Raw genomic sequence first — 27957 nt, 5'->3', positions numbered from 1 at the left:
ATGGCCGACCAGCTGGAAGTGGGACTCAACAAGGAAGAACTGATGGAGGGGTTGGAACAAGGGGAAAAAGCGCATCCCAGATCCATCCACTTGGCAAACTCAGTCACAAGAGAAATGGCCACACAGGTTAAGGACGAGCCAGGGGAAGGGCTACCCCGAACTCAGGTACCCCGGTGGCAGGGATCCCCAGAGACAAAGCAGGCCTTTCCCTCCAACCGGACCAAGCCACGGCTGTCGGAGCCCCCCACGTTGCGGGAGGACCTCAAGGCCTTTTGGGATGACTTGGAGGATGTGGAAGAAGCTTGCTGGTGGGGAAGCCCCAGAGAAGCCAAGAAGACTTATGGCAACCTCGGTGACTGGGGGACTTATGGGAAAACGAAGGCAGCCATCTTGAGGGGGGAAGCCAGCTGCCGGGAGTGGCAGCGCCAACGTTTTCGGCACTTCTGCTACAAGGAAGCCGAGGGGCCCCGGGAGGCTTGTGGCCAGCTTCGAGATTTCTGCCACCGGTGGCTGAAGCCGGAGAGACACACCAAGGAGCAGATCCTGGAGCTGCTGGTCCTGGAGCAGTTCCTGGCCGTCCTGCCCCTGGGGATGCAGAGCTGGGTCCGGGAGGCGGGGCCGGAGAGTTGCACCCAGGCAGTGGCTCTGGCCGAGGAGTTCCTCCAGAAACAGGGGAAGGACCAGAGTCACGAAGACAAGGTGAGTGGGAGCGGTTGTGGGGAGGGAAAGACACAGAGCTCCACAGTTTTGTCCTTCCTGTACCACCTCTGGTCAACAGCAGGAGTCTCAGAGTCTCACCAGATCCGAGTTTTGAAGGACGCTCTTCCCACAGTTTGAGCATCGGAAGGGCTTTACTCCCTTGATACAACTAAGGCAGATCAGAAGAGTAGATTGAAGTCAATGGGCAGATCAAAGGTGCTGAGAATTCAAAACAAGGATATACGGTGAGTGAGGAAATCCTTCCAGAAATATTACTTTCAGCCCTGCATCAGGGACCATGTACGAATTTCCTTTGGAAGAAGTCAGTTGTGAATTAAGTGCATGTATAGGAATGTAATATCTTGCCTGTCGCCTGCAACATCTTGTTTTTTCGCTCTAATTTTTGCCTCCATTTCAGGTCCTGGGTCCGGTTGAAGAAGCACCTTGTAATGTCCCCGAGACTGGGCACGTTCTCTTTGATTCCCAGCAGACACAACTTAGCAAAGCTGAGCAAGGTAACTGCATAGAAGGCAGAAGCTTCTGTGGTGCGTGGGATTCTAGCCTGATGTCAAGTTGGGAAAGGCTGATCTCAGTGATATATACATGATTTGTTTCCAGTATCTCTGAACAACTGAATAAAAGCCAGCGCAGTTAAAATAAGCCAGAGGCAGATAAAACCTTAAGAGAAGAAAAAAAGACAGAGAACAGGGAAGTGGTGACATCACTGAAAATGCTTTGCCAAGTAAGCAAAACATCTCTAGATACCCAGAAGATTGTAATGTTAATGCCAGCACTGTGTAAAGCCATGTGCATAGTGCTCCCTCCTCCTGTTTTTCCCCACAGCAAAAACTTTGGGAAGTAGGTTGGGCTGAGAGGGAGGGACTGAAGCCATTAGTGGACAGCTAGGACCACTGAATGGAGCAGAGCTTAACACAGCGAAAGATGTGCACAGAAAAAGAATATTATCTAAAATAGCATTAATGAGCATGTTAGAGAAATATAGGTTACTGATCTTACACACTTAGCCCACCCAAGCATAAAGAATTACACACTTAGACAAAGTAGGTTCAAAAGTAAGTAAAAAGAAAGTCTTGGTCCAGTTCCATCCTTCAGAAAAATGATCCTTGTTTCTTCTTTCTTTTCCCTAAACTGAATTGATGCTCAGCCCTCATTGCTGCTGAAGGCTGCATGAAGAAAGGGGAAACCTCCTGAATCCAGGGCCATGCATGGCCCAAGATGGAAAGAGCTGCAGCCGCATGCTTCTTCTCAGATGGTGGAAAAGGAGGAAGGGGACAAAGGGATTTGGGAGGGCAACAAACAGCTTCCTCCAGAAGCACACAGAGAATTTGCATCCTAGAGCGAACTCATCCAGATACTGACCTTTGCTGCTAGTCAGGGGTTTATTAACTGCTAGAGGTTCACATAGCAGGAATGTTGAGAATGTAAACCATCAGCGGGCATTTACAAACAAGACTGGGAAACAAAAAGCGAAATTACCATTAGACAGAGGGAAAGGCAGGAAGTTAGGGTGGTGGACTTGAACCCAAGGAAGGTAGAAATTTGGGAACCAGCCTTAATGGCTCAATGACTATCAACACAATAAAGATGTAGTCCAAGTTGTGGCAAGTTGAGCCTCCTGGAAGCTTGAACCAAGTTCAAACCCGCCTTGGAGGACTCAGATACTACCTCTGCTTTAGGAGGAGGATGGCATTCAAAGAAAACTATTTCTACCACCACCACTACTAATCTTGTGGCTGTCAATTCTATAGGTTAACCCCTGTGCCAAACATATGTTTCGGGCTTTCCCAGTTCTCCTGACACTCAGTTACATGGGGAACCCATGGGGCTACAGAATTTTGGAGAAGAAAAAGGTTTTGCTGAACTGTGCATGGTTTATCTTTGTCTCTTTTTTAGGAGACAGTGAGGAATCTTGTGAAAATGAGATTTCTCCTGTGGGAAACCAAAAGCAAGCTGAAGCTTGCCAGACAGTGCCTGGAAGAGTGAAAAGCATCTCCTGGCATCTGGGACAAAGGTCCTGGAGGAAGGGAAGGCGTGGGAGCAATGCAGTTCAAAAGGCTAACATCTCTGTTTGGCAAGGTGGTGGATTCACCAGTGACATGCAACCAAGGTCCATGTTGGAGAATCCGGAGTCCTGCAGGAGGGATGAGAATACGTTTGGCAACAGTTCGGATGTCTTAACAGATACCAGAGGCAAATGCTGTAAGTTCTTAGACTCTACGGCCAGTTCCAGTCAGAGCATGCTCTTCCCTAACCTTCAGCAGATCCTCAAGGGTGAGAAGTCCTGCGGTTGTCTGAGCTGTGGGAAAAGTTTCCATCACAGTTTAAGCCCAGCTGAGCATGGAGACGAGCCTTCTCAATGTTCAGATTGCGGGAAACACGTCGACGAGGACCCGGTCCTTACGAAGCCTGGAAGATTTGAACCAGGAGAAAAGCTTTACGCGTGTTTAACCTGTGGAGAAAGCTTTACCCTGTACTCCAGCCTGATGAAGCATGAGAGGATCCACACCGGGGAGGAATGGTGTCCTCCCGTGGAGAGCGGGAGTCCAAGCGGCAGTCCTTCCAACTTGGAGCAGCAAGCCTCAGGGGGAGAGAAGCTGTACCAGTGCCCAACGTGTGGGAAGAGCTTCAGTAAGAGCTCAGCCTTTCAGTTCCACACGCACATCCATACTGGGGAGAGGCCCTACACGTGTGCCAGTTGTGGGAAGAGCTTCAGCCAGAGATCCAATCTTATCCTGCATGAGAAAACTCACACGGGAGTAAAGCCCTTCCGATGCTCAGACTGTGGGAAGAGCTTCCTTCGAAGCTCGGATCTGGTGAGGCACGAGATCACCCACACCGGGGAGAAGCCCTACACCTGCTCTGAATGCGGCCGGTCCTTCAGCCACAACTCGACCCTGATCGCTCACGAGAGGACCCACACGGGGGAGAAGCCCTACCAGTGCTCGGCCTGCGGGAGGAGCTTCCGACACCACTCGGGCCTCATCAAGCACGAGAGGACCCACACCGGGGAGCGGCCGTATGCGTGTCCGGCCTGTGGGAAGGGCTTCAGTCAGAGCTCCGGGCTTACGCTCCACTTGAGGACTCACACGGGGGAGAAGCCCTACCAGTGCTCGGCCTGCGGGAGGAGCTACACGCAGAGGTCGAAGCTGACGAAACACGAGAGGACTCACTTGGTTGAAATGGTGTAGCTACTCAAGGAAGAGGACACATTTAGGAAGCCCTGGACTTTGACGAACGGGCTTGGGGCTTGCTGCGTGTCCATAGCAAAGCGTGCATCCGTGGATGGTTGCAGCCAGAGGCTACGAAAGACTGGCCTTCATTAGTTAGCAAACGTGACTGTGATTCTCAGGGCTTGAAGGAAGAAGGGTGGCTGGTCCTCGAGGCACCAGAACAAAAGGTCTCCCGTTAGAACATTTGACAGAAAGACGAGCTTAGTAATATTTTTGTCCCAGTAATGGTTGCTTTGTATTTTTTTTAAACAAGAAATTCTCACTTTCTTAACTTGGTTTTATCTTCCATTATACCTCATGTCCATCCCTCCATGTGTGTGTCCTTTTCTGTTGTCCTGTTTCAGTCCTCCAAGCGTGTGTATTTCACTTTTCACCCTTAACTATATGTGGGTACACACATCTGCCTATAGAGACAAAACGGGAGAATGTGATGTGCAAATAGGTGCAGGGTTACATTGAAATAAAAATACAGGTAGTCCTCAACTTACAACCACAATTGGGACCAGAAAGTTTGTCACTAAGTGAGGCAGTCATTAAGTGAGTCACACCCAATTTTACCACCTTTTTGCTGTGGTCATTAAGTGAATCATGTGGTCGTTAAACGATTCTGGCTTCCCCCATTGACTTTGCTTGTTGGAAGCTGGCAGGGAAGGTTGCAAATGGCAATCACATGACCCCAGGATGCTGCAACCATCATAAATACATGTCAGTTGCCAAGCACCTGAATTTTGATCATGTGACGGCAGGGATGCTGCAACAGTTGTAAGTGCGAGGACCAGTTTTAAGTCACGTTTTTCTGGGCCATCGTAACTTTGAATGGTCACTAAACAAATGGTTGTAAGTTGAGGACTACCTGTAGTGGGGGGGTTGTTTTGTTTAACTTCAATCTCATGAGATTTGGGCACTGATATTTCAGAGCAAGATTACTAACTCTTGAGACATTTCGAGAAACTTTAAACGAGGAGGGAGTCATATAGGCTGTTACCCCAAATCACCCAATCATGGAACCTTAGAGTTGGAAGGGATCTAAGCGGTCATTTAGTCCAACCCTCTGCTTTGACAAAAAAAAGGTGCTTCTCTCCTGGATAGATAAAGAGTTAACACTCATGTGTCCAGCCTGGTTTTCTCATATGTACGCCCTACCTGTTTGATCACATAAGCATATGCTTAGAAATCTTGTTGCATCCAGTTCATACAGGTAGACCTCGCTTAATGACCACAATTGGGACCAGGATTTTGGTTGCTAAGCAAAGCGGCCATTAAGCGAACCCAACCTGATTATATGACCTTTTTTGTGGTGGTGGTGAAGTGAATCACTGTGGCCGTTAAGTGAACCATGTGGTTGTTAAGTGAATCATGCAGTTCCCCATTGATTTTGCTTGCTGGAAACCAGCTGGGAAGGTTGAAAATGGTGATCACGTGACCCTGGGACACGGCAACTGTTGTAAATGCGAGCCAGTCGCCAAGCACCTGTATCATGATCATGTGACGTGGGGATGCTGTGACAATCGTAAGTGTGAGGACCGGTCATAAATCACTTTATTCAGTGCCGTTGTAACTTTGAATGGTCGCTAAATGAATGGTTTTAAGTGGAGGGATACCTGTATGTGGATGAATCCATGAGTTTACCAGGAGTCAAGTTTGACTTTAAAAAAACCTTACCTTTTCCTTGTATTTGCATGCTCTAAGTGGGTGTTTTGGCAGCCTCTGGTTGGAAAAGACTAGATCTAAATGAAGTCTAGATCTAAATGAAGGGACGCGGTGGCGCTGTGGGTTAAACCGCTGAGCTGCCGATCGGAAGGTCGGCGGTTCGAAACCGCGCGGCGGGGTGAGCTCCCGTTGCTAGTCCCAGCTCCTGCACACCAAGCAGTTCGAAAACATGCAAATGTGAGTAGATCAATAGGTACCACTTCGGCGGGAAGGTTACGGTGTTCCGTGAGTCATGCTGGCCACATGACCCAGAAGTGTCTATGACAACGCCGGCTCCAAGGCTTAGAAACGGAGATGAGCACCGCCCCCTAGAGTCGGACACGACTGGATTTTACTGTGAAGTCACTATGTAAGATCCTCCTTCATATCACTGTGTTGTGGGATGCCACTGTGGGGTGAGGCTTGACTAGCAATATCACTGCGCGTGCTCAGACAGCATGAAAGCATATCTTTCTTGCTTGCTGACCAAAAACAAGCCAGCTAGTGTCTGGCCTGGTTTTTGCCAGCAAGGAAGATTTTTATTTTATTTTATTTTATTTTATTTTATTATTTTATTTTATTTTATTTTATTTTATTTTATTATTTTATTTTATTTTATTTTATTTTATTTTATTTTATTTTATTTTATTTTATTTATTTTATTTTTATTTATTTTATTTTATTATTTATTTTATTTTATTTTATTTTTGCCTCCCTCTGCTTTTTTCTTTTTTTTGGATATTTAGTTTTCTGGAAATCAGGTTGCTGTATGTCCACTGACTTCATGGCTATAGTGGAGACTAGATGGTCCTGGAGGTCTCCTTCAGCTCTCTCACCCTATGGCTTCACTCACAGGTTATCAAAACACCGTTTCTCTTGCTACAAAACATGCTATGCCCAAAGCAATTTGTTGTATGACAGTATAGCATGGTGAGTTTGTTCATACAAAATAAAGATGCTCTAAAGCAGGGTTTTTTAAACTTTTTTTCTCGCAGGACCCCTTCCCATTTCTAAAAATTACGGAGGATCCCAAGAGCTTTCGTTTTTATGGGTTCTATTTATTGATGTTTACTGTATCAAAAATTAAAGTGGATGCATTCACTGCCACTACTGCTTCTCACAATTGTTTGATGGGATTTTAATATTGTGTTCTTTTCAACCTAAAAGGGACGCGGTGGCGCTGCGGGTTAAACCGCTGAGCTGCCGATCAGAAGGTCGGCGGTTCGAAACCGCACGGCGGGGTGAGCTCCCGTTGCTAGTCCCAGCTCCTGCTCACCTAGCAGTTCGAAAACATGCAAATGTGAGTAGATCAATAGGTACCGCTTCGGCGGGAAGGTAACGGCGTTCCGTGAGTCATGCTGGCCACATGACCCGGAAATGTCTACGGACAACGCCGGCTCTAAGGCTTAGAAACGGAGATGAGCACCACCCCCTAGAGTCAGACACGACTGGACTTTACGTCAAGGGAAACCTTTACCTTTACCTTTACCTTTCAACCTAAGCTGGTAATTTTGATGCTGAGGACCCCTGAGATGGTGTTGGGGGATCCCCAGGGAACTTAGGACCACACTTTAAGAAACACTGGTCTAAAGTGAAGCTCGGCTCCTGGTGAGGGCATCCATGCAATTTTCTTGGCTGAGTTACAGAAGTGGCTGGTACAAAGCTAGGAAGGTGACCTCGATGGAGCTGTGCAGGAACTGTTGCCTAGGCAAAAGGGGCTGAAGCATGTTTTAAGTCAGGAGAAATGAGATTTATTTATTTATCCAATTTGTCACTGCCCATCTCCTCCCATCAGAGGGACTCTAGGCAGTTTACAATAATAATCAATAAAACAATAAATTTACAAGATATTAAAATACAATATTTAAAACATTTACCAATAAGCAATAATTATAGATAAAAAGAGAGTCCAAATGGCAGATAATAACTTAGTCCTTGTACGCGACAAGCGCTCTAGGGCACTAGCCATCCCCAAACTTGATGACTCCCCTCCCTGCCCCAAGCCTGGTGGCAGACGCAGGTCTTCAAGTTCCTCCGGAAGCCCAGGAGCTATAGGGCCAACCTCACCTCCGGAGGCAAGATGTTCCAGAGGGCGGGAGTTACTACGGAGAAGGCCCACCTCTTGGACCCAGCCAGACCGAATTCTCTTACCGACGGAGTCCACAACATGCCCGCTCTGCATGATCGGGTTCTCGTCCAGAACGTAGAGATAAGATCGGGTGGGACATTTGGAAGTGGATCAGACACCTCCCTAATTCACAGGAGTATAAGAAGGGGGAGGTACAGCCCAATCAGACTTGCAAGATCTTGTTATTATAGCTAATCTCAATAAAAGGAGTTTTAGCCTTCCTGTGGAGTTGACTTCCTGGTCTGGTCTACCTGGATGGGGGCTGACATGGCTTGCCACTGCCTTTCTCTGATATTTTGATATTCCCAGTCCAAGCAACAGTCTTGAGATTTCCAAGTGATCCCCACCCAAATGCTAACCGGACTCTGTTTCGCTTCCAAGATCAGCCAAGATCCATACATAAGGTTGATTTCCCAGGCTGCTCTGAATGTAAAACGACCCAACCCCATTTTAACCTAGTCTTGCCTACTACATGTCTGGATTTGGCTTAGCTCAAGGTTTTGCCACCTAGCATGTTGTGTACCCACACTGCCTGCAGCCACGGAGCTGACAAAGTGAACTTCAGTAAAATCCGTATCAAAGCTTGCAGCAAGAGATCTGCGAGGCTTCTCGGCGACCGCCAGATTCTTGCTCCTTTTCCCTTTCCAAGGTGGATCTTAGGAGTTAAAGCCATAGAGCGTGGAATCTCAGAGAGGCCCTCAACTTTGCAAAGGTGGGGGACTCCAGATGCATCAAAATCCCTTCCTGCTTCAGTGCCCGGCTAAGCTGGGGCAGCCCAGCTATTGTCTCTTGCCTGCATGTGTTGGCTGGAGGTCTGAGGCGGGGGTGAGTCGCAGGGGCTTTGAAAGGATTACCTGGAGGGCAGATCCCCAGAAAAAGGAACAAAAGACTTTTTTAATAATAGGACCTTCCCCCTGGAATTTGCATTTCAAAGTGGAACGGGAGAATGTTGGGACTGACACGGTGTGTTTTAAAGTAGTAAATCCTGGTCATTTATCCTGCCTCTAATTTGTTTTCACGCTATAACTCTGCTGGGGGAAAAGCATGTATGTGAGAGAGGGTAAAATTCTAGTGCAGATTTTAATTCCTCCCACTCTTTTTCTTCTAGTAAAAACACCAAGCCTTTGTTGATAGCTCTTTTGCCCACTCTGGTCCCTGCAGGTGTCTTGGGACTACATCTCCCAGAATTCCTTCAGCCATGCTTTCTGGGAATTCTGGAAGTTGCAGAAGGAATTCTGGGAGATGCCGTCCTAACCCAGCTGGGTAGCACCAAGTTTTGAAAGGCAGTGACGAGCCATCATGTGCTTTTATATACTATCGGAACTCAGCCATTGTGGGTTATAAACCATGATATATGGTTAGAGTTATGCATAAACTGCCATTGCTGTCTATTCAATAAAGGCTGGTTAAAGCAGTATGACTTAATGGTACTTTGTTCACACAATACTGTTAACTAGTTGAGTTAAAGTCCTAAAATGGAGAGCTGGGTTAATTTTTTTCTTGGTTAGTTTTTTGAAGCTTTATATGTTGTAAAAATCTGTTTAGCTGGTTTTCTCACAACGTCTCAAACCATAAACTAGGTTAATTCAGTAGCCAATTTAAATTTATTTTGCAATCAAGGGAGGAAAAATGTGAGAATGTTCAAGCGTGGAGGGAACCATGCTTGAATATTCTCTGTATTTTCTGCATAAGCTCAGTTTTTGAGGGGCTGAATTTCAAATCTAGAAACTCATCTTCCAGGTATTAAAACAAAAGAAAAAATGTGTAACTGTTCTGATGATTGGAAGCCATATTTAACATTTTGGGAAATGCGGGTGGGTGGGAGGAAAAATTGTGGTAAATCAGGCAATTGAGCAAAGTGGGCGGGGCCAAGTTGTCTCACATTTAGGGGTGGAGTCAGATGGAGTTTTTAAAACTACAGTATGTTAGTAGTTTAGGACCTGAGACTTACACAACAATGTGATAGGAAACTGTAGCTGGAAAGAGGCTGCAGAAAAGATGTTGGGGTTGCCCAGTGTGGCTTAGAAGAATAGGGAGAATTTAGGATTTTTGAAACTCGGAGAGGTTTGTGAATATTCCCTCTAATATTCCTCTTTCTACATTTTCCCCTCCATAGGATGATGTCCCTCCCATGCATCTGAGTCATACCACGCGTCCTTCTTTATCTGCCCCCCTCCCAAACCTCAAGGACTTTGGTGGTGGACTTGGGTCAAGATCTCAAGAACGGTCAAAAGGAAGAGACTTCAAGAACCATATTGCTGGGAGGGAAAACGAGCAGAGAGGGGACCTTGGAACTTGAACCTGCTGGTGCAGACAATGGCCGCCAAGCAAGGGACTGTGGGAGATCCAGTTCCTCCATTCCAAGCTGGCCTCCAGCTGGAAGGGCAGATGATACAGCCAGATGTCCTCAGCCCCAAACCAGAAGATGACTCTAAAGGAGAGAGAGCTGAGTCTCCAACAGGGACCACTGAAGAATTTCAAGCAAGGGGAGCAATGGCTCCCATCAAAGTAGAAGCTGAAGAGGACTTTGCTCACGACTGGAAAGTCCGGTGGCAGGAGCCCCTTCCTACAAAATGGGGCGACCAGCAGATCACAGATCCCTTGTCTTGGTGGAGCGATGCCAAAGGTTCTCCAGCCCGTTTTCAGGGAGCATTGAACACAAGCCAACATGCTGTGGGAGGGCAGGTGGCTCAGGAATTTCTCAGCCTTGGTGGATTGGTTCTGGGCAGAGAGAGCAAACTCTTAGCCAAAGAGGAGACCGACTGTGGCCTGCTTGAGGGGGAGATGAACGAAGGGAAGAGTGGCATGGAGACCTATCGCCTGAGATTCAGGCAGCTTTGCTATGTAGAGGCCCAAGGGCCCCGCAAGGTGTGCAGCCGTCTCTGGTTCCTTTGCCACCAGTGGCTGAAGCCGGAGAGACACACCAAGGAGCAGATCCTGGAGCTGCTGATCCTGGAGCAGTTCCTGGCTGTCCTGCCCCCAGAGATCCAGAGGTGGGTCACGGAGCAGGGCCCAGACACATGTGCCCAAGCAGTGGCCCTGGCTGAGGACTTCTTGACGAAGCAGAAAGAATCACTGGAAATGGATGGCCAGACACCTGAACCTCCCAAAGCAGGAGAAAGAAGCGTCGGGACTCTGCTCCCTTTGCAGCATATGAAGAAAGTGGTAAGAAGCAGCTTTGTTCCACCCCAACTTTCCCAACTCTTTATTCTGCTCACTGGCAACCTTCAACTTGCTTTGGGAGGTCCAACTTCCTTGCAATTTATCAGCCTTGCAAGGTAGTCCAGACAGGAAGCACACCCAGATGAACTAATTCTACTTTATTGTAAGGTTATATTAACAGAACCTTGCAAGTCTGGAAGGACATCTCTCCCTGTTGCCATCACAGGAAACTAGTGAGGGTCCCTTCTGAGACATTTGCCACCCCCCTATTCCTGCTGCGGGCTCAGCTGCCACTCATCCGACCATTCCCCTGGCTGCGGCTCTTCCCCCCGTCTCCCAAGGTCCTTCCCACACAGATCACACAATCAGAAATTTTTGTTTGGCCTCCGAGGGCCACGGGGCATGGGACCAGCAATGGCCTAGTGTCGGCAGAGTGGGCGGGGGCAAAAGGTTTGTTTGTTTAAACCATTTATGTAGCCTCCCATCTCACAGCAGTGACTCTGGGCAGCACAGAGGAAAGGGTCCAGGAGATCTGTTTTCTTAAGGACCCTTTGGAGGGGCAAGCTGTCCATCTTCTCAACCACCTTCCTTTTTTCAGAGACTGGCTAGGGACTGTCCAGTTCTGCTGAGTCCAGTGATGGCTTATTGAGGCTGGGGTGAAGAAAATGTGCTCCCTTTTTTTGATGATAGGGCACTGGGGGAAGAGGAGAAATAGGCACCCAGTTTGCCTCTTAACCACCGTCCCACAACTGAAGGAAACTGACCCAGTTTTAAGGGGGTCTGCAGGCTGGGTGGGAGGTGGTCAAAGAACTAAATAGGTCTCTAAAGGCTTAAGAGACCCATTTTGCATCTCAACACTCATACACGCCCCCTTATGCTTCCAAAATTGGCCAAAAATACTTCTTTTGGGGTGCTCTGGGTGGTCCAAAAGGAGCACTTACAGGTTACTTGCAGGTTGCAAGTTATGGATTTCTTCCTCCAGTGCGCAGTTTGGTTATGGATCTCCTTGCCAGAAGGAGCATTAAGCCAGAGGCGCACAATCTGAAGCTTCAAGGCCATGCACAGCCCACCACCAGCCCTGGGAGTGGCCCCCCAGTCTCTCCAAAGGTTGCTGCCAATTACATTTTTTTATGGGATGGGAGGGAGAAGGTATTAAATACGTGGGGAGCGATTGCATCCATTGCATGCCACTACTGTACTTCTAACGCAGGTCTAATTCAATCATTCATTTTTGTCCTGATTCAATCTACTATTTGGAGTGGGGGTCTGGCACGCTACCTAAAGGCCAAATTCAGGGCAAACTATCGTTGTGTTTTTATTAGCGTTATTACTTATTTTATGTCCTGTGCTTGGTTTTAATCCTATGTTCGCTGCCCAAAGCTGCAATTCGGAGATGGGCAGCAATATAAATCAATGCAACATCAGTCAATCCGTCCCTGGTTTAAAAAGAGGGTATGGAATTTTCAGCAGCTGCAGCCAGGAGGACCAGTGGTGGAGGATGCTGGGAGATGCAGTTCAACCACACCTGGAGAGCCTCACATTCCCAGTGCTGCTGGTCAGTGGCTCAGCAAGACATCTTTCCAACCATGTCAGGCAACATCTTTTTAACTTGATTCCCCTGTGGATTTGCTCCATGCAAACCACGTGCCCCTTTGCGGTGTCCTTGGCCACTGGACTCCTTCTCAATGTCGTTTTCAGGTGTCCGGACTCTTGGCAGAAGTGGGCTTGTATTCGTCCAAAGCAGAGGAAACAACGTGGGCCACTTGCAGGAAGGATGGGTCAGAGAGAGAGCGCGACACACCGTACAACACAGCGTCGTTAGGTAAGCTGTCATGTTGAGCCTGGTCCTCTGTGCCTCAAGTGGGAACTTTGGATTCATTTGTTTGATGATCCATCGATTTGTGTTCCTGGCTGTCCATGGTATTCTCAGGGGTCTTCTCCAGCACCAAAGTTCAAAAGTGTTGATACTCTTCCTATCCTGCTTCTTCAGGAACTTTCACTTCCATAGAGCGCCACAAGGCAAACCATGGCCTGCACAATTCTGGTCTCTGTAGGAATAGGCTCATCACCGCTTTTGAATGTCCTTTTCAAGGCCTTCACGGCTGCTTTACTGAGTGCTTGTCTGCAGTGTATTTCCTGACTGCTGGCTCCTTTGCTGCTGATGGTTGATCCTAAAAGGCAGAAGCTCCCCACCACATTGATATCTTCATTGTCCGTTCTAAGGCTGGTTGTACTTGTTGTTAGTTTGGTCTTTATATTCAGTTTTAGACCTATTTTTTCACTGTGTTCCTTGACTAGGGCTTGCAGATCCTTTGTATTTTCAGCTATCTAATTAGTGTAATCAGCATAGCATCGGTTATTGATGTTTTTTCCTCCAATTTTAAAACCATGTTCATCTTTTTCCAACCCAGCTTCACTTAATATATATTCAGCATGTAGGTTGAATAAGTGGTTGGGCCTGAAACTTGGATAATCTTCACGTTAAAGGGTTGTCTGCGAAGTCTAAGTTTCAGATTTTTAATCTTGTAAAACAACATTAATACTCGGAAAGATCCTCAGCTCTTCCCCAATAGCATGTTGAGTGCCACCCAACCCGAGGTGCCCATCATCCGGTATTATATCCTCAGTCACTTTATCTTGTCTATCCACATTGTTTTCTTGGTGAAATACAGGAGTGGCTTACCGTGGCCGTCTCCCACGTGGTCTGAAATGACGCCTTCGCTCTTGTCACTAAAGTGACCATCCACCTGCAGCATCTTCTTATCTTGCTGCTGCTGGATGTAGGCGCCAGCTTGCTTTGGCCGGGCAGCTGAGATGTCCTTCATGCTTTGGGTGACCCTACTGGGATTACAGACTCTTCGCGAACCCTCCTGGTGTCCTTTGCTCATCCCTTGCAGGAAACTTCTCCCCCCACGCCAGGAGGAGGCAGTACAGCAGGACGCGGGGTGGCAAAGCATGTCCTGCCAACATATTTTTCTGTCAACTGATGGCAAAGAGCACTTAGCTAGATCTTGCATTTGCTCTACCATTGTTTTCTTCAGGTCAATGCTATTAATTGTAACTCTGGGAAGAATATAAAGTTGGAGTCGAGATAATTGATGGGGATTCCAAGAAGCAGCCAGTTTTCTCTGAGATATTTGCAATTGTCCCACTTTTAAGAAGTAAAGGTAAATTCTCCCTGGAAGAAGTTTGTCTCCTGCTGACATTATGGATATGTTTTCTTGGCAGCCAAATGGAACTTGTCGGCCACTGCCTTCTTCCAGGATGTTTTTTGGACTTTCCAGTCCAGCCTCCAGCCCTGGATCTCTCTGCAAGTCTCCCATCCAAATACTAAGCAGATCCAACCCTGCTTAGCTTCCAACCCTAGACAAAGACACCTTTTGAGACCACTCTGTTCTCCTTCTGCTCAGATTTTGTGATGATGTGTGGGAAAGGCCTTGGGAGACTGGGCCAAGAGATGCAGCCAAGGGAACAGTCAGATAAGAGACAGCACAGCCCACAGCTGGATAGAGGGCAGGGCAAGAGGCTCAGAAGGGACCCTCCCTAGTTTCTTGGGCTGTAAAGGAGACGGTGGGGCGAAGAGATGTACTTTCAGACTTGCAAGATTTTGTCAGTGTAGCTTTACAATAAAGTAGAATTAGCTCATCCGGTTGTGATAACTATCTGGTTTATCCCGCCAGGCTGACAGATCCTTCCAGTTTTACAGTGGTCAAACTCTGCCTGACTCAGTGTTTTTCAACCTTGGCAACTTTAGTGTGGACTTCAATTCCCAGAATTCCCCAGCCAGCATGCTGTAGTACAGAATATTGCAAGCCTGGCCTTGTTTTCCTTTCCCCCCCTCTTATACCCCAGGGAGTCATGGGGGTCAGTCTGAGTCCCTTCCTAACATTTTCCATTTCCCAGGCTTAAAGCATGATTTTGCCCCACCTCTATATAGTTGCTGCAGGATCGTCTCCAGGGCTCCCTACACCTAAGCAGGAAAGGAGAGGAAGGGAAAGTACCAGCACCCTCTCTCTTGGGTTGGCCAGCAATTGAAATTTGAAGATAGACTGCCTGTGATAATGGAGGTGCTTTATAGACCTTACAATTAGTGGTCGCTGGTCATCTCCCTGAATTTCTGTAATCCTTTGATCTACTTGCTGGAAATCTTGCAGTTTCACTATATGCTTGGGGAAGAATTCCTTCCTTCTTTCTGCCCTGAGTTTCCCACGCTGGAAGGCATCTTGGATGGACCCAAACCTTGGTAATATGAGAGAAGGGGAAGCATTTCCTTCTCTCTCCCCACCCACAGAACGGAATATTCATTCACCAAGCATCTCTCCACGTAATAGCCTTTTCACATGCCTGAATTGCTCCAACACCCTAAATCCAAGGCCCAGGGACATTTCCCAAGCATGCTCTCTGGGCCCCAAATGAAATAAAAATAAGTTGGCCAGCTCAGCAACATTGGCCACATTTCAAGCAGCGGATTCTGGAGATCTTGCAAGATGGTGCAGTTCAAGGCTCAGTTCTTGGCGGATCCGGCAATCTCGTGTGGTTCCAACCATCTTTTTGTAAGGAGTATTTGGGGGTTCTGTAGAATGCATGGGTACTCCACCGTCCAAATATGGGTCCAAGTGTCTGTATATTTGGACCCATGTTTGGGTGTATTTTGCACCAAAGGGTAGTGTGTGGTCAACCTTTGTCCTAATTGTTCAAGATATTGCACATGTTTTCCAGATGTGGCAGTTAGAGCCAGTTTGGTGTTGTGGTTAAGGGCATCAGGTTAGAAATCGGGAGTTCTCGTCCTGCCTGAGGCATGAAGCCAGCTGGGTGACCTTGGGCCAGCCCCTCTCTCTCAGGCCTAGGAAGGAGGCAATGGCAAACTGCTTCTGAAAATGTTGTCAGGGAAACTGCAGGACTTGTCTGTATAGTTGCCACGATTCAAGACTGATTTGAGGGCACAAATCTCACCCCCCACTCACAAAAATGTACCCACTGTATTATCAGTTGGGCAGAAGTGCATTGCCGACTCTCTAAACTCAGCTTCCGTTTCTTTTCATTCCAGCAAATAAGGAATTGATGGGGGAGGACGCTGCGGTTTTGCAGCCGGATGGTTCTGAGCAAGTGGAGCCTGTAGAAGGAAACAGAGCAGACTTTGGTATCCATCTAGGCTTGGCTGACCAGGAAAAGCCCCCTCCGCTTGGCCTAAAACCACACAGATGTTCCGAGTGCGGGAAAAGGTTCCATCAGATCTCCCATCTCAATCGGCACTTGAGGATCCACACGGGGGAGAAGCCGTACAAGTGCCTGGATTGTGGGAAAAGCTTCACGCAGGGGTCCTGTCTGCTGGGCCACCAGCGGATCCACACAGGGGAGAAAGCCTACTCATGTTCATACTGCGACAAGAGCTTCATCTGGAGCTCTGGCTTGCACCAACACGAAAAGATCCATCTGGGAGAGAAGCCGTATAAGTGCCTGGAGTGCGGGAAGGGCTTCCACCGCAGCTCGGCCCTCACCGACCACCTGAGATCCCACACGGGAGAGAAACCCTACACCTGCTGCGACTGCGGGAAAGGCTTCAGCCAGCATTCCAACCTCATCGTGCACCGGAGGGTCCACACAGGGGAGAAACCCTACCCCTGCTCCATCTGCGGGAAGAGCTTCACCCGGACAGCGCTGCTGATGGCGCATCTCCGGATCCACACGGGGGAGAAGCCGTACAAGTGCCTGGTCTGCGAGAGAAGCTTTCGGGAGAGACCCGCCCTTACCAAACACAAGAAAATCCACGTGCGGGAAAACCCATAGCGTGGGTGGATTGGGGAGGAACGTTTATCTTGGCTCCCTTGTCCTGCCTGTCGGTGGTTTCCCCAAACATCAGCTCTTTAAACCTGTCATTGCCACCAGCAAACAGAGCTGGTTCTGTTCTGCCATAGGCTAGAACTGTTGTGATGTCACAGAACGCATTCGGGTTGGTGAGAAGCAAACTGGTGGCCAGATTGTGAAAGAGACAGAAGTATTTAGTCTAGCTGAGAATGCAGGGACAGAAACAGGGAGCTTTCAGAGTGTGAAGAAGGAAGGTTTTTAATTTTTTTTTCCTGGTTGGGGGAGTGTGTGTGAGAGGTGCGAGCCCAGGGAACGAAAGGGTAAGTGATGCCAGGCAGGAGATGAATTTTATATACTTGGTGACTTTAACCAGTCACTTCTTTAGATACAGGTAGCACATTTTTATTTATCAAATTTCGTCACCGCCCATCTCCCCAAAAAGAGGGACTCGGGGCACATGCCAAGATTTGATTAGAGAGTGGTCTTTCTGAAGTGCAATATGAAGGCCATCTCAGAAAAGGAGATACTTTTCTGAGTGTTGTTTTCCTACTGATCTCATTTCGAATTTTACCATAACTGACATAGGTTTTTGGAAATATTCATGTCCCGAAGTACATTTTGAGTAAATACAGAAAAGCAACATATTACGGGCAAGTATCTCCTGGTTCCTTCCAACCTGATATTCCTTTTTCAATAACCTGCTGTCAAATTTGCTGCAAAATCAAGCTGGGGTGGAGAAGGAAGCCTCTATGGGCCAGCATCCTGCAGGGGAAAGTTTGGGTCAATGTTTTGGTGCAGAAATTCACACATAATCTTGGCTGGCATCCAGGCTCAGCAGTATGGGGCCCCTGCTACAGATCCCCTGCTTTGAGATGCCTAGTCCTGTTGCTGATGAATCCCCCTTTGCCTCCTTTAGCATGCCATGCCTAAAGAAATAAGCCCTATTGTGGCATAACGTGGTTCATGAGACCTGCTCATGGTTGTGGAAAGTGTTTTCCACCACACCCTGAACCACAGACTGCCCAGCTTCCACTTTAGCCTAATCTGCTGGGTTGAATTGTATGAAATCAGCCTTTGGATGTTTGAGCCAATTGATCTTAAAGGGAGAGAAACAGAGAACATCAGCAGCAGAGATCAGAAGATAGGGGAGATGTTCCTTTTTAGAGAAAGCAGCTACAAAGTAATGGGGATATTGTGTCCAGTACTGGCCATCACCGTTCAGTAAGGACAGGGACCAGTTGGGGTGAATCCAGAGTAGAGCAGTGGGGGAGGGACTTAAAGGTGGCGTCCACATGCTTTACTCTTAAACTAGTCTGAGATAACCAAGTACAACTTCGATGCCTTCAAACCTTATCCCAGGCTTGAGTAATGCCAGAATGGGAGGCGACAAAGTGTACTTTTATTAGCATGCGCAAACTACATTGATCACTGGATTCCTTGTTAAAGAACTGCAGAAGAGCCCAGAACAGGCAAGGCTACAGAGCAGGGTTTCTCTACCTTGGCAACTTTAAGATGTGTGGACTTCAACTCCCAGAATTCCCCAGCCAGCTTTGAAGTCCACACATCTTAAAGTTGTCAAGGTTGAGAAACCCTGCTACAGAGTGTGTACGTTTGGTTTGTTACACAGTAGGAAGAAAGACACATGCTTTTGATCTACTGGAGTGACCTCTCCTGTTACTTTTCACACCAGTTGGGTTCTATCCTTTTAGATAATATCAGCCTGTACAATAAACAACACTGTTTATGGCATCCGCATCCTTCACATCATTCCCCATTCACACTCTGAAGGAAGGGCAGCTGTCTGGTTCTGGTTATCTGTCGCCATTTCAGGGTCACAGCACTGAACTACAAAACTGTCCATACTGAAACTAACAGGACAGACGATCTATTTCTAAAGCGTAAAAATGAACATATGAATGAGATCTACGCATAGAGAAGAGGGGGTGGATTCGTTCTCCCTAGTGCCCGAGGGTAAGACCAGAACCAGTGGGCAGAAACTCTATAGAGGGAGACCCAAATTTGAAACGAGGAGGAACTTCCTGATCATGAGAGCTATTAAGCAGTGGAACGGCCGGTCTCTCTTCCTGGAAGTTTTCAAGCAAAGCTTTTGCATGAGATAGTTGAAGGATTCCTGCCCTGGGTTGGACTAGATGATCTCTGTTGGATATAAAAATCACGAAAACCAGACCAGAGATCTCTGAAAAGGAACTTACTTTATTGAGCGGTTTGCAAAGCGCGGTGGGCACCTCGACCAGGCTGCGCAGAGTCTGATCAAAAGGAGAGATGCCACACCCAAAATTACAAATACACACTTTCTTATACCCTCCCTGTCCAGCCTCCCCCCCCCTTTCTGGCCTGTTTCCCCATTGGCTGGGCATTCAGACGCACAATCTTCCGACCGCCTCATTCCCTGGACCCCTCTATCTTATTTTGCTTTTGCTTGTAAAAGCCTATTTTGAAACATTTGAAACATTCCAAGGTTTTCACACATTGAAATCCTCATAGGACAATATCTCATATGGTTGCATTTACTCTATCTCCTTGCTTAGCACACCCTGGAGGAGCCTTTGTTCATATGTCTCCTCTGTTGGTCAGTGTTAGGCTAATTAGTTAGAGACCAATTGCTTCCCTTTGTTTCTTTTGAAAGCATTCTAAGTTGTTACCTTACTTGTAAGCCTGCCAGTTTTCACCTCATTATCCCAAGGCTTTTACACATTTAAACCTTTACCTGTGTTAACTGTCTCTGTCTTCGTGTTAGTTTAATTATTTAACATTGTGTTACTCACTAGCTTAAGCTTTGCTATTAACGAATATTAGTATTTATACCTTAAAATCTCCCCCAACCAAGATCTATATGATATTGCTTTATATGGATATATATATATATAGATCTTCCTTATTTACAAATTGTATTTTTCTATATCTTACATCTCTAAGCTCCTTTCCAATTCCATGCCTCAGTGGAGGGCAGTGCCATGGTCCCTTGCTCTCCCCTGGCCTTACTGGCTGCTGTACCACCAAAGAGGAACAAGAACCAGTGTGTAGTCATGCGGTTAGCTCTCTCCTGTCTGCACCTGTGTATCCAAACAAGTTTGGGGTTGCTGCTTGCTGATGGCATAAAATCAGTTGTGCGCTTGAGAACTCTCTCAGCCACCCAACCACAATCCAGTGGCTGGATTGGTACTGTGACTTTTCTGCACAGGGCTTCCCCTGTGCCCACTGGCAATGCTCAGCAGGAAAAGCAGGCTATAAATCTGATAATGGTCCATGGGAATATGTGGTGTAATAGTGCAAACTATTAGTGTTCCTGCCTATGCATTCACCACATGCACTGAACAAGATGTAGAAACATTATTTTAGGAATGTTATGCTGTTAGGGAGGGAGCAGAAACGGAATGAAAGCTTTGCCAACCGTTTACCAAAACATGTTAAACTCAAACACGCGAGGGAATAAAACAGAGAATCGATTTCCCCCCCCCCAAATAAGAATTTATCTTGATAAATAAAAATGCATGGAGCAAGTTCTTTTTTAACTTGCTAAAACGCTGGGCCAACTGAAAAAAGGCGAGCCGGTCTGCCCTTTGCAAAGATGGCCGCTCTGGTAATGACACCAGGACAAGAGACTACTTTTCCCTTTGTCAAGATGGCCGTGCTTTAGGCTCTCGTATAGAAGAAAATGGGTTGCCCTTTTGCAAAATGGCTGCCTGAGTGCCCACACAGTTGCCCTTCTTCACGATGGTTTCTGCAAAAACACCTGCCCTATTCCAAACTGCCAAATTCCCTCTGGCCTGTTCCTCAACCTTGGCAACTTTAAGACGTGTGGACTTCAACTCCCAGAATTCCCCAGCCAGCCATGTTGGGGAATTGCCAGTTCTGGGAGTTGAAGTCCACACATATTAAAGCTGCTGAGGGTGAGAAGCCGTGCGCTAGAGCAGCAAAAAATCAGGAGTCCAGTGGCACCTTTTCCGTCTAGCAAACATTATGAAAAGGCAGAAGCTTTTGCAGCCGCGGCTCACTTCACCAGATGCATTAGAGTGTTTAGGTTGATGAGAGGTTTCCCCCATCAACCTCAACCATAGTTTCAACCATAGTTTCAGACTCAACCATAGTTTCAACTGGGAAAGTGTGAGCATCCTAGACCAAGCCAAATCCAAAAACGGGAGAGAATTTCTGCAAGTGTGGCACTCAGACAAAGCAGCCATCAACAGACACATAGAGGTAAACAACATACCATTCAAAAGAGAGAATTTGTTGTTTATTTGTTCAGTCGCCTTTAATATCATTCCCTCCAGTGAGCAGGCTGGCTTTATTTCCTGGAGGATGGACTGGTTTGATCTTCTTGCAGTCCAAGGCACTCTCCGAATTTTCCTCCAACACCACAGTTCAAAAGCATCGATCTTCCTTCGCTCAGCCTTCCTTATGGTCCAGCTCTGGCAGCCATATGTTACTATGGGGAACACCATTGCTTTATCTATGTGGACCTTTGTTGTCAGCATGATGTCTCTGGTCTTGACTATTTTATCGAGATTTGTCATTGCTCTTCCAAGGATTAAACATCTTCTGATTTCCTGACTGCAGTCAGCATCTGCAGTAATCTTTGCGCCTGGAAATACAAAGTCTGTCACTGCCTCCATGTTTTCTCCCTCTATTTGCCAGTTATCAATCAAGCTGGTTGCCATAATCTTGGTTTTCCTGAGGTTTAGCTGCAAGCCAGCTTTTGCACTTTCTTCTTTCACCTTCATCATAAGGCTCCTCAGTTCCTCTTCGCTTTCAGCCATCAAAGTGGTATCATCTGCATATCTGAGATTGTTAATGTTTCCTCCAGCGATTTTAACCCCAGCCTTGGATTCCTCAAGACCAGCTTGTCGCATGATGTGTTCTGCGTACAAGTTGAATAGGTAGGGTGAGAGTATACAGCCCTGCCGTACTCCTTTCTCAATCTTAAACCAGTCCGTTGTTCCGTGGTCTGTTCTTACTGTTGCTACTTGGTCGTTATACAGATTCTTCAGGAGGCAGACAAGATGACTTGGTATCCCCATACCGCTAAGAACTTGCCACAATTTGTTATGGTCCACACAGTCAAAGGCTTTAGAATAGTCAATAAAACAGAAATAGATGTTTTTCTGAAACTCCCTGGCTTTTTCCATTATCCAGCGGATATTGGCAGTTTGGTCCCTAGTTCCTCTGCCTTTTCTAAACCCAGCTTGTACATCTGGCAATTCTCGCTCCATGAATTGCTGAAGTCTACCTTGCAGGATCTTGAGCATTACCTTACTGGCATGTGAAATGAGTGCCACTGTTCGATAGTTTGAACATTCTTTAGTGTTTCCCATTTTTGGTATGGGGATATAAGTTGATCTTTTCCAATCTGATGGCCATTCCTGTGTTTTCCAAATTTGCTGGCATATAGCATGCATCACCGTGACAGCATCATCTCGCAAGATTTTGAACAATTCGGCTGTCCTCTCCTGCTGCCAGAGAATGGAAAAGCCAAAAGACCAGAACACCTCCTCACCAGCAATCACCACCCAGATATGCAAAGATTAACACCAGGAGCAACACCAGATGAGCCATCAAACAGCACAATACACCCTAATCAAGGAACTATTAACTCAGGCGATCAACCAAGCAGCAGACAACAGCCCAATCAAGGAACTCCCAAGGAGAGAGCAACACCCCCACCAACACAGGCAGGGCAAGCCACGGTGTATAAACGGAGAGCAAGGCCCACTCCCTCTTCGCATTGAAGATGCTGCCTAGTCTGGCCATGAAACGTCTGCAAGAAAACCACAAGGCTCGGAGAGCACCGAGGCCTCCACGGATCAACCCTGAGCTACAAATGCTCGCTTCGATTGGTTCCCCCCATGAGTTTATCTAACACTCTGCTTATTAGACGCGGGAGAAGGCGATGTGCAGCCACACAGGGTGAGGAAACGCGGTCGTGTCTCACTGAAGGAGCCGGGCAGCTCCAGCGAGCGACTCCGGACGGGCCAACCCGGCTGGAAGGAAGCGACGGGGGAGACTCAAGTCCCTGCTTTTCAAACCGCGGGGCCTGCTGAACATTCAGTCCAGCCAAGCGCCCTCCCGAAAGATCCCGGCACCCTCGCCCACTAAGTCAGCCTTTCCCAGCCTGGCATGTTTCAGACTCCAACGCCCATAACTACGCATGATGGGAGCTGGAGTCCTACGTATCTGTTAAGCGCCGGTCTAGGCTTCGCTCTCTGCGCTTCGCACCGGCCCGATCCCCAAATGGAACGTTCAGGGGGCCTGGCCGTCGAGCCTTCCCGCCCCGATTCCTAGAGAGACCCGTACGAACGCGCGAGCGGGGGGCCATTAAAAGAGACGGCCACTTCCTGTTCCTTCCCCCTTCCATTCCCCCTCCCCGCCACTTCCTCCTCGCCACCCCCCCCCCGCCGCCCTCTCCATCGCTCCGGCGGAGGCTGGCCCGTTTGGGACCTTTGCAGTCGCCGCGGATCTTCGGCCAAGCGGCTTCCGCGGCGCGCCTTGCAGGTGGGGTTGAGCAGGGAGGAGGCACCGCCGTTTCCCGCGGCTGGCTGGCCCTTCCCGGGGAGACAAAAGTTGCGGCGGAGGCAGAGCCAGGAGGGTGGATGACAGGGGAAGGGAAGGGAAGGGAGCGCAGCCGCTGAATTGGGGGAAGGGTCCCTCCCCGCCCCCTTTAAGTGGGGAGGAAGGAGCCCCCGGAAGTTAAAGCCCCCTTTGCCTTTAACTTGGTTTGGGCTCTGCAGAAACAGGCAGAAGCGAAGGCTTTCCTTGCACGAGTGTGTCGGTGCGTGTGCAGTCAAACCTCTGCAAACTGGGGTGCCTTTATTTTATTTATTTGGGGTTGTTTTGGTAAAATTTATGTGGCCGCCCATCTCACACGAAGTGACTCTGGGCGGGGTACAATAGAACCAGGAATTAAAGCATTTTGTAAACCCATTAAAAACAATAAAAATAAATAAACCAGACCATGAGAGGAGAGATGTTACAAGTACCACCAAGGGGCAGGCTGCTTGTGACCAGGGGATCCCCAGGCTTACTGAAAAAACCACGTTTTGAGGGCTTTCTGGAAGGCCATAAGGGTTGGGGCTGACCTCACTGGGGTGGGGGGGATGATGTTCCAGAGGGCAGGTGAAAGGCAGATGGATGATTGACAGCCGTCCTTGCCCCCCACCTTCCCCTGTTTTGCTGAGACCTTGCTGGATCTGGTGGTGCACTGGACGAAGGGAAGGGACTTCTGCTCCTTTAGGCACATTAGTGGGGCTCCAAGGTTGAATCCCCAAACTCAGCTCAGCTTCTCAACCTTGAATGGAAAACCAGAATGGACTTTTGCACTTGTTTGAAAGGCACAGAGGAGGCACCCCTCAGTGCCTACAAGGATCTTCATCAAAGATTTGTGTTCAAAGGCGCAGGTGCAAAGGCTAGCTGAAAAGATGGGGATATGTGGCTTGCCAGGCCCAGTGCTTGCTTGCTTGCTTGCTTGCTTGCTTGCTTGCTTGCTTGCTTGCTTGCTTGATCTATCTATCTATCTATCTATCTATCTATCTATCTATCTATCTATCTATCTATCAATTTTTATCACCGCCCATCTCCCCCCAAAAGGGGGGACTCTGGGCGGTTTACAACAAAAACAAAGTTTAAAATTCAGTGTCATCAAATACAATAAATATGAATAAAAACGAACAGTAAATATACTGGAAAAATATTTTTCCATCAGTAACACATCTAATGCATGACCCTGGATCATATCCTGATCTTCAGGGATGACTTTTTATCATAAACAACAGGGTTTTTCCTGCCAAGCTGGAGCTTTTATCCGGCTTTTCCTCTGCACCATCAAATAAACGGTTGGGGGGAGGGGGAAAATGCTTTGGGAGAATGTGTCTAGAATTTTTGTGTTGGAGTCTTAGTCATTCAAAATAAACCTATTTACATTAATAATCATCCTCTTTCCCTATGCTTCTGCCGTCTGTCTTGGGGCAGAGAAATTCGTCCATTCAGTTATTTATTTATCAAATTTATATTGCTGCCCATTTCACAAGAAGTGACTCTGGGTTGCCTACAGCAAAAAACAATAAAAACAATATTTAATATTAAATTTATTTTATTTTAATAAAACAAAATTTAATAGCCAATGGGATATTTTGGCCTGAAGTAAGACAGGTCTTTATCTGAATCTCTTGATACCTTCCCGAGAGAGTCGATCAATCTCTGGAAGGGGGAAAAACTAACGATAGAAACAAGTGAAGCGTTTGCTCGCTTTTGGTCAATGATCAAAGGGATGAGTGACCAAAATAGCCCAATCTGTACGCATGTTCAACCTCATCTTGTCACATAACAGGAACTGCTTAGAGTGAGCAGGAGTTCCATGCAATAAGAAAGAGTTGTTGTTTATTCGTTTAGTCGCTTCCGACTCTTTGTGACTTCATGGACCAGCCCACGCCAGAGCTTCCTGTCGGTCGTCAACACCCCCAGCTCCCCCAGGGACGAGTCCGTCACCTCTAGAATATCATCCATCCATCTTGCCCTTAGTCGGCCCCTCTTCCTTTTGCCTTCCACTCTCCCTAAGAAAGAGGGGGGTATTTATTTAATTATTTAACTGCATGTAAACCCTGCCCCAATCCAAATTGGGTCTGGGTGGGCCACAACAGTTCTTTAAAATGTATTTATTTAATACATGGTAGAGGCTGCCTGACTCCCTGACATTAAAAAAGTAAGAACAATAAAAAAGAGAAACAGAACATAAGCATCCAGAAAACAAACTCTGTATGGCAATAAAACATCCCACAGGGGCTCAGCCACCACTCTGCTCCAAGGCCTGGGAGAGCAGCCACATTTTCAGTCATTTCCTGAATGTCAGCAGGGTGGGATCTGTCTGGGTCTCTGGAGGATGCTGTTGCTGTCAGCCGTTCAAGATTAGGCTAATCTTGACAGGAACCCAAAACCATGAGTACCAACACTACCTTTATTGTAAGGTTACAGTTACAGCATCTTGCAAGTCTGAAAGCACTTCCCCCCCTCTTGCCTTTACTTTCCAGAGAACTAGGGGGGGTCCCTTCTGAAACGCTTCCCACACCCCATTCCTTCCTTTGGGCTCAGATTTCTCTTACCAGACTGTTGTCTAGGCTGTGGCTCTTCCTCCTGTCTCCAAAGGTTATTCTCACAGCCTGTTACCGTTCCAGAGGGTAGGCGCTGTGAAAGAGCACAATCAAGAAAAAAGGAAGACATTAAGAATTAGATACAAATAAAAGATTGTCAACATCTAATACATCACAGAAATCATTCGATTAAATTTATCTAAGGGCTAACTCCCACTTCTGCAGGAACAACATTGTTTGGGCTAGTTTTTAAGGTGACAATAGAACAGGGCCATCTCTACTTCCAGCAGGAGAGAATTCCATAAAGTGGGGCCACCACTGAGAAGGCCTGTTGATGGTCCACACCTCATCTGCCTCACTAGGAGTGTGGCCATGCAACATGCTCTTTCTCAATTATCAGACAGATTGTATTCTTCTGGAGCATCCCCTTATTAATCTTTCTTTGTTTTTGTTTTTTAACCAAGTAAGTTGCTTGTGGACAAATGGATGAAAATGAGGAAGCTGTTGACTTGAAAAGTCCTGAGCTCCTGGAACCATGTCATTCATTGCTGGAAACAGCCCCGGACATTTCGGATTTCCACAAAGTGGAAGGAATCTGTGGGATCCAACATAGATCGGAGGGTCTGCCAAGTATTATCCCTGGGTTGGAAGAAGGCGGTCCCATCGAAGGGACGTCTTACATATGCTCCGATTGCGGGAAGAGCTTCTGCAGCATCTCCAGTCTCATCAGCCATCAGAAACGAAACCACTCGGGAGAGAAGCCGTACAAGTGCTCGGACTGTGGGAGGAGCTTTCACCAGAGCTCGGACCTCGTGAAACACGAGAGGATCCACACAGGAGAGAAGCCCTATAAGTGCACGGTGTGCGAGAAGCGTTTCAACCAGCGCTCCTACCTGATCGTTCACGAGCGGTTCCACACGGCGGAGAAGCCGTACAAGTGCTTTCTCTGCGGGAAAAGCTTCTGCTCGAATGCCCATCTCATGACCCATCAAAGGACCCACACTGGGGAAAGGCCGTATCAGTGTCCCGAGTGCGGGAAGCGTTTCACGACCAGCTCGAACTTTGTGAACCACAAAAAGACCCACACAGAAGAAAAACCGTACAACTGCTCCCTCTGCGAGAAGAGCTTCAAGCGCAGCTCGAACCTGATCCAGCACGAGAGAACCCACACGGGCGAGAAGCCGTACACTTGTCTGACTTGCGGGGAGAGCTTTGCCTCCAATTCGGGGCTCGTGAAGCACCAGAGGAGCCACACGGGGGAGAGGCCTTACAAGTGCTCATACTGCGGGAAGAGCTTCAGCCAGAGCATGATCCTCACCCAGCACGAGAGGACTCACACGGGGGAGAAACCCTGCAAATGCCCGGCCTGTGGGAAGAGCTTTCGCTCCAGCTCAGATCTCGTGAAACACAAAAGAATCCACACGGGCGAGAAGCCTTACAAATGCTCCCTGTGTGGGAAAAGCTTCACCACCAGCTCCGACGTGGTGAAGCATGAGCGGACCCACACGGGCGAGAAGCCCTATAAGTGTGGCACCTGCGGGAAGAGTTTCAGCCAGAGCGCGCACCTGATGCAGCACCAGAGGATCCACACGGGGGAGAAGCCCTATTCCTGCCTGGTTTGCGGCAGGTGTTTTACCTGCAGTGCGCACCTGGTGGTCCATAAACGGACCCACAAAGATGGGGAGGTCCTTAAAGCATAACCCTAGGCGTCCTCTCAGGCTGGCGAGTGGGGACGTCTTTACTCACAAGTCTGTTGTGTGGGTGAGCGTCAGAGATCCCACCTAGAGGAAAAACTAAACAAGTTTTCTCTGCTGCCACAAAGAAGCCAGGTCTCTCTAAAACCTAACTAGAATCCAGAGTAGAGGAGAGTAGAAGAAATAAATAACATTAGAAACTGATCTGTTCTTATTATGCATGGGGAACAAAACAAAAACAAAAAAAAATTGAGCTAGGAGAGAAGCCATAACTGTTCCCACTCCAGTCCAGATGGGGGTCTGGAGCGTGCTCGGCAAAGTTGGTCAACTCGAGATGAATTTAACTAGATTACTCTCGCCAAACCCAAACTTTATTGTGATTTTCATGAATTATTACGTGTGGTTCCTTTGTAATAAATAGATGGCTGTTG

The 27957-nt window shown here is 47.6% G+C and overlaps 1 protein-coding gene across 1 annotated transcript; it reads left to right on the top strand.

Moving 5' to 3' along the window:
- LOC134489818 (zinc finger protein 721-like) lies at window positions 1–27957 on the top strand. The gene is made up of 6 exons (XM_063292685.1): window positions 1–699; window positions 1118–1214; window positions 2614–3826; window positions 16131–16715; window positions 19696–19771; window positions 26300–27957. Exons 1-6 carry the CDS (start codon window positions 1–3, stop codon window positions 27530–27532), a joined length of 3903 nt encoding a protein of 1300 aa, XP_063148755.1. The 3' UTR covers window positions 27533–27957.

Source organism: Candoia aspera, chromosome 2, assembly GCF_035149785.1.
Source record: "Candoia aspera isolate rCanAsp1 chromosome 2, rCanAsp1.hap2, whole genome shotgun sequence".
Classification (NCBI taxonomy): Eukaryota; Metazoa; Chordata; class Lepidosauria; order Squamata; family Boidae; genus Candoia; species Candoia aspera.
This window is presented reverse-complemented; position numbering and strand designations above follow the sequence as displayed.

Coding starts and splice junctions, on each gene's coding strand:
- LOC134489818 (XM_063292685.1), top strand. CDS start 1: ATGGCCGACCAGCTGGAAGTGGGACTCAACAAGGAAGAACTGATGGAG. Junction 700..1,117: donor ACCAGAGTCACGAAGACAAG/GTGAGTGGGAGC, acceptor CCTCCATTTCAG/GTCCTGGGTCCGGTTGAAGA. Junction 1,215..2,613: donor ACTTAGCAAAGCTGAGCAAG/GTAACTGCATAG, acceptor TCTCTTTTTTAG/GAGACAGTGAGGAATCTTGT.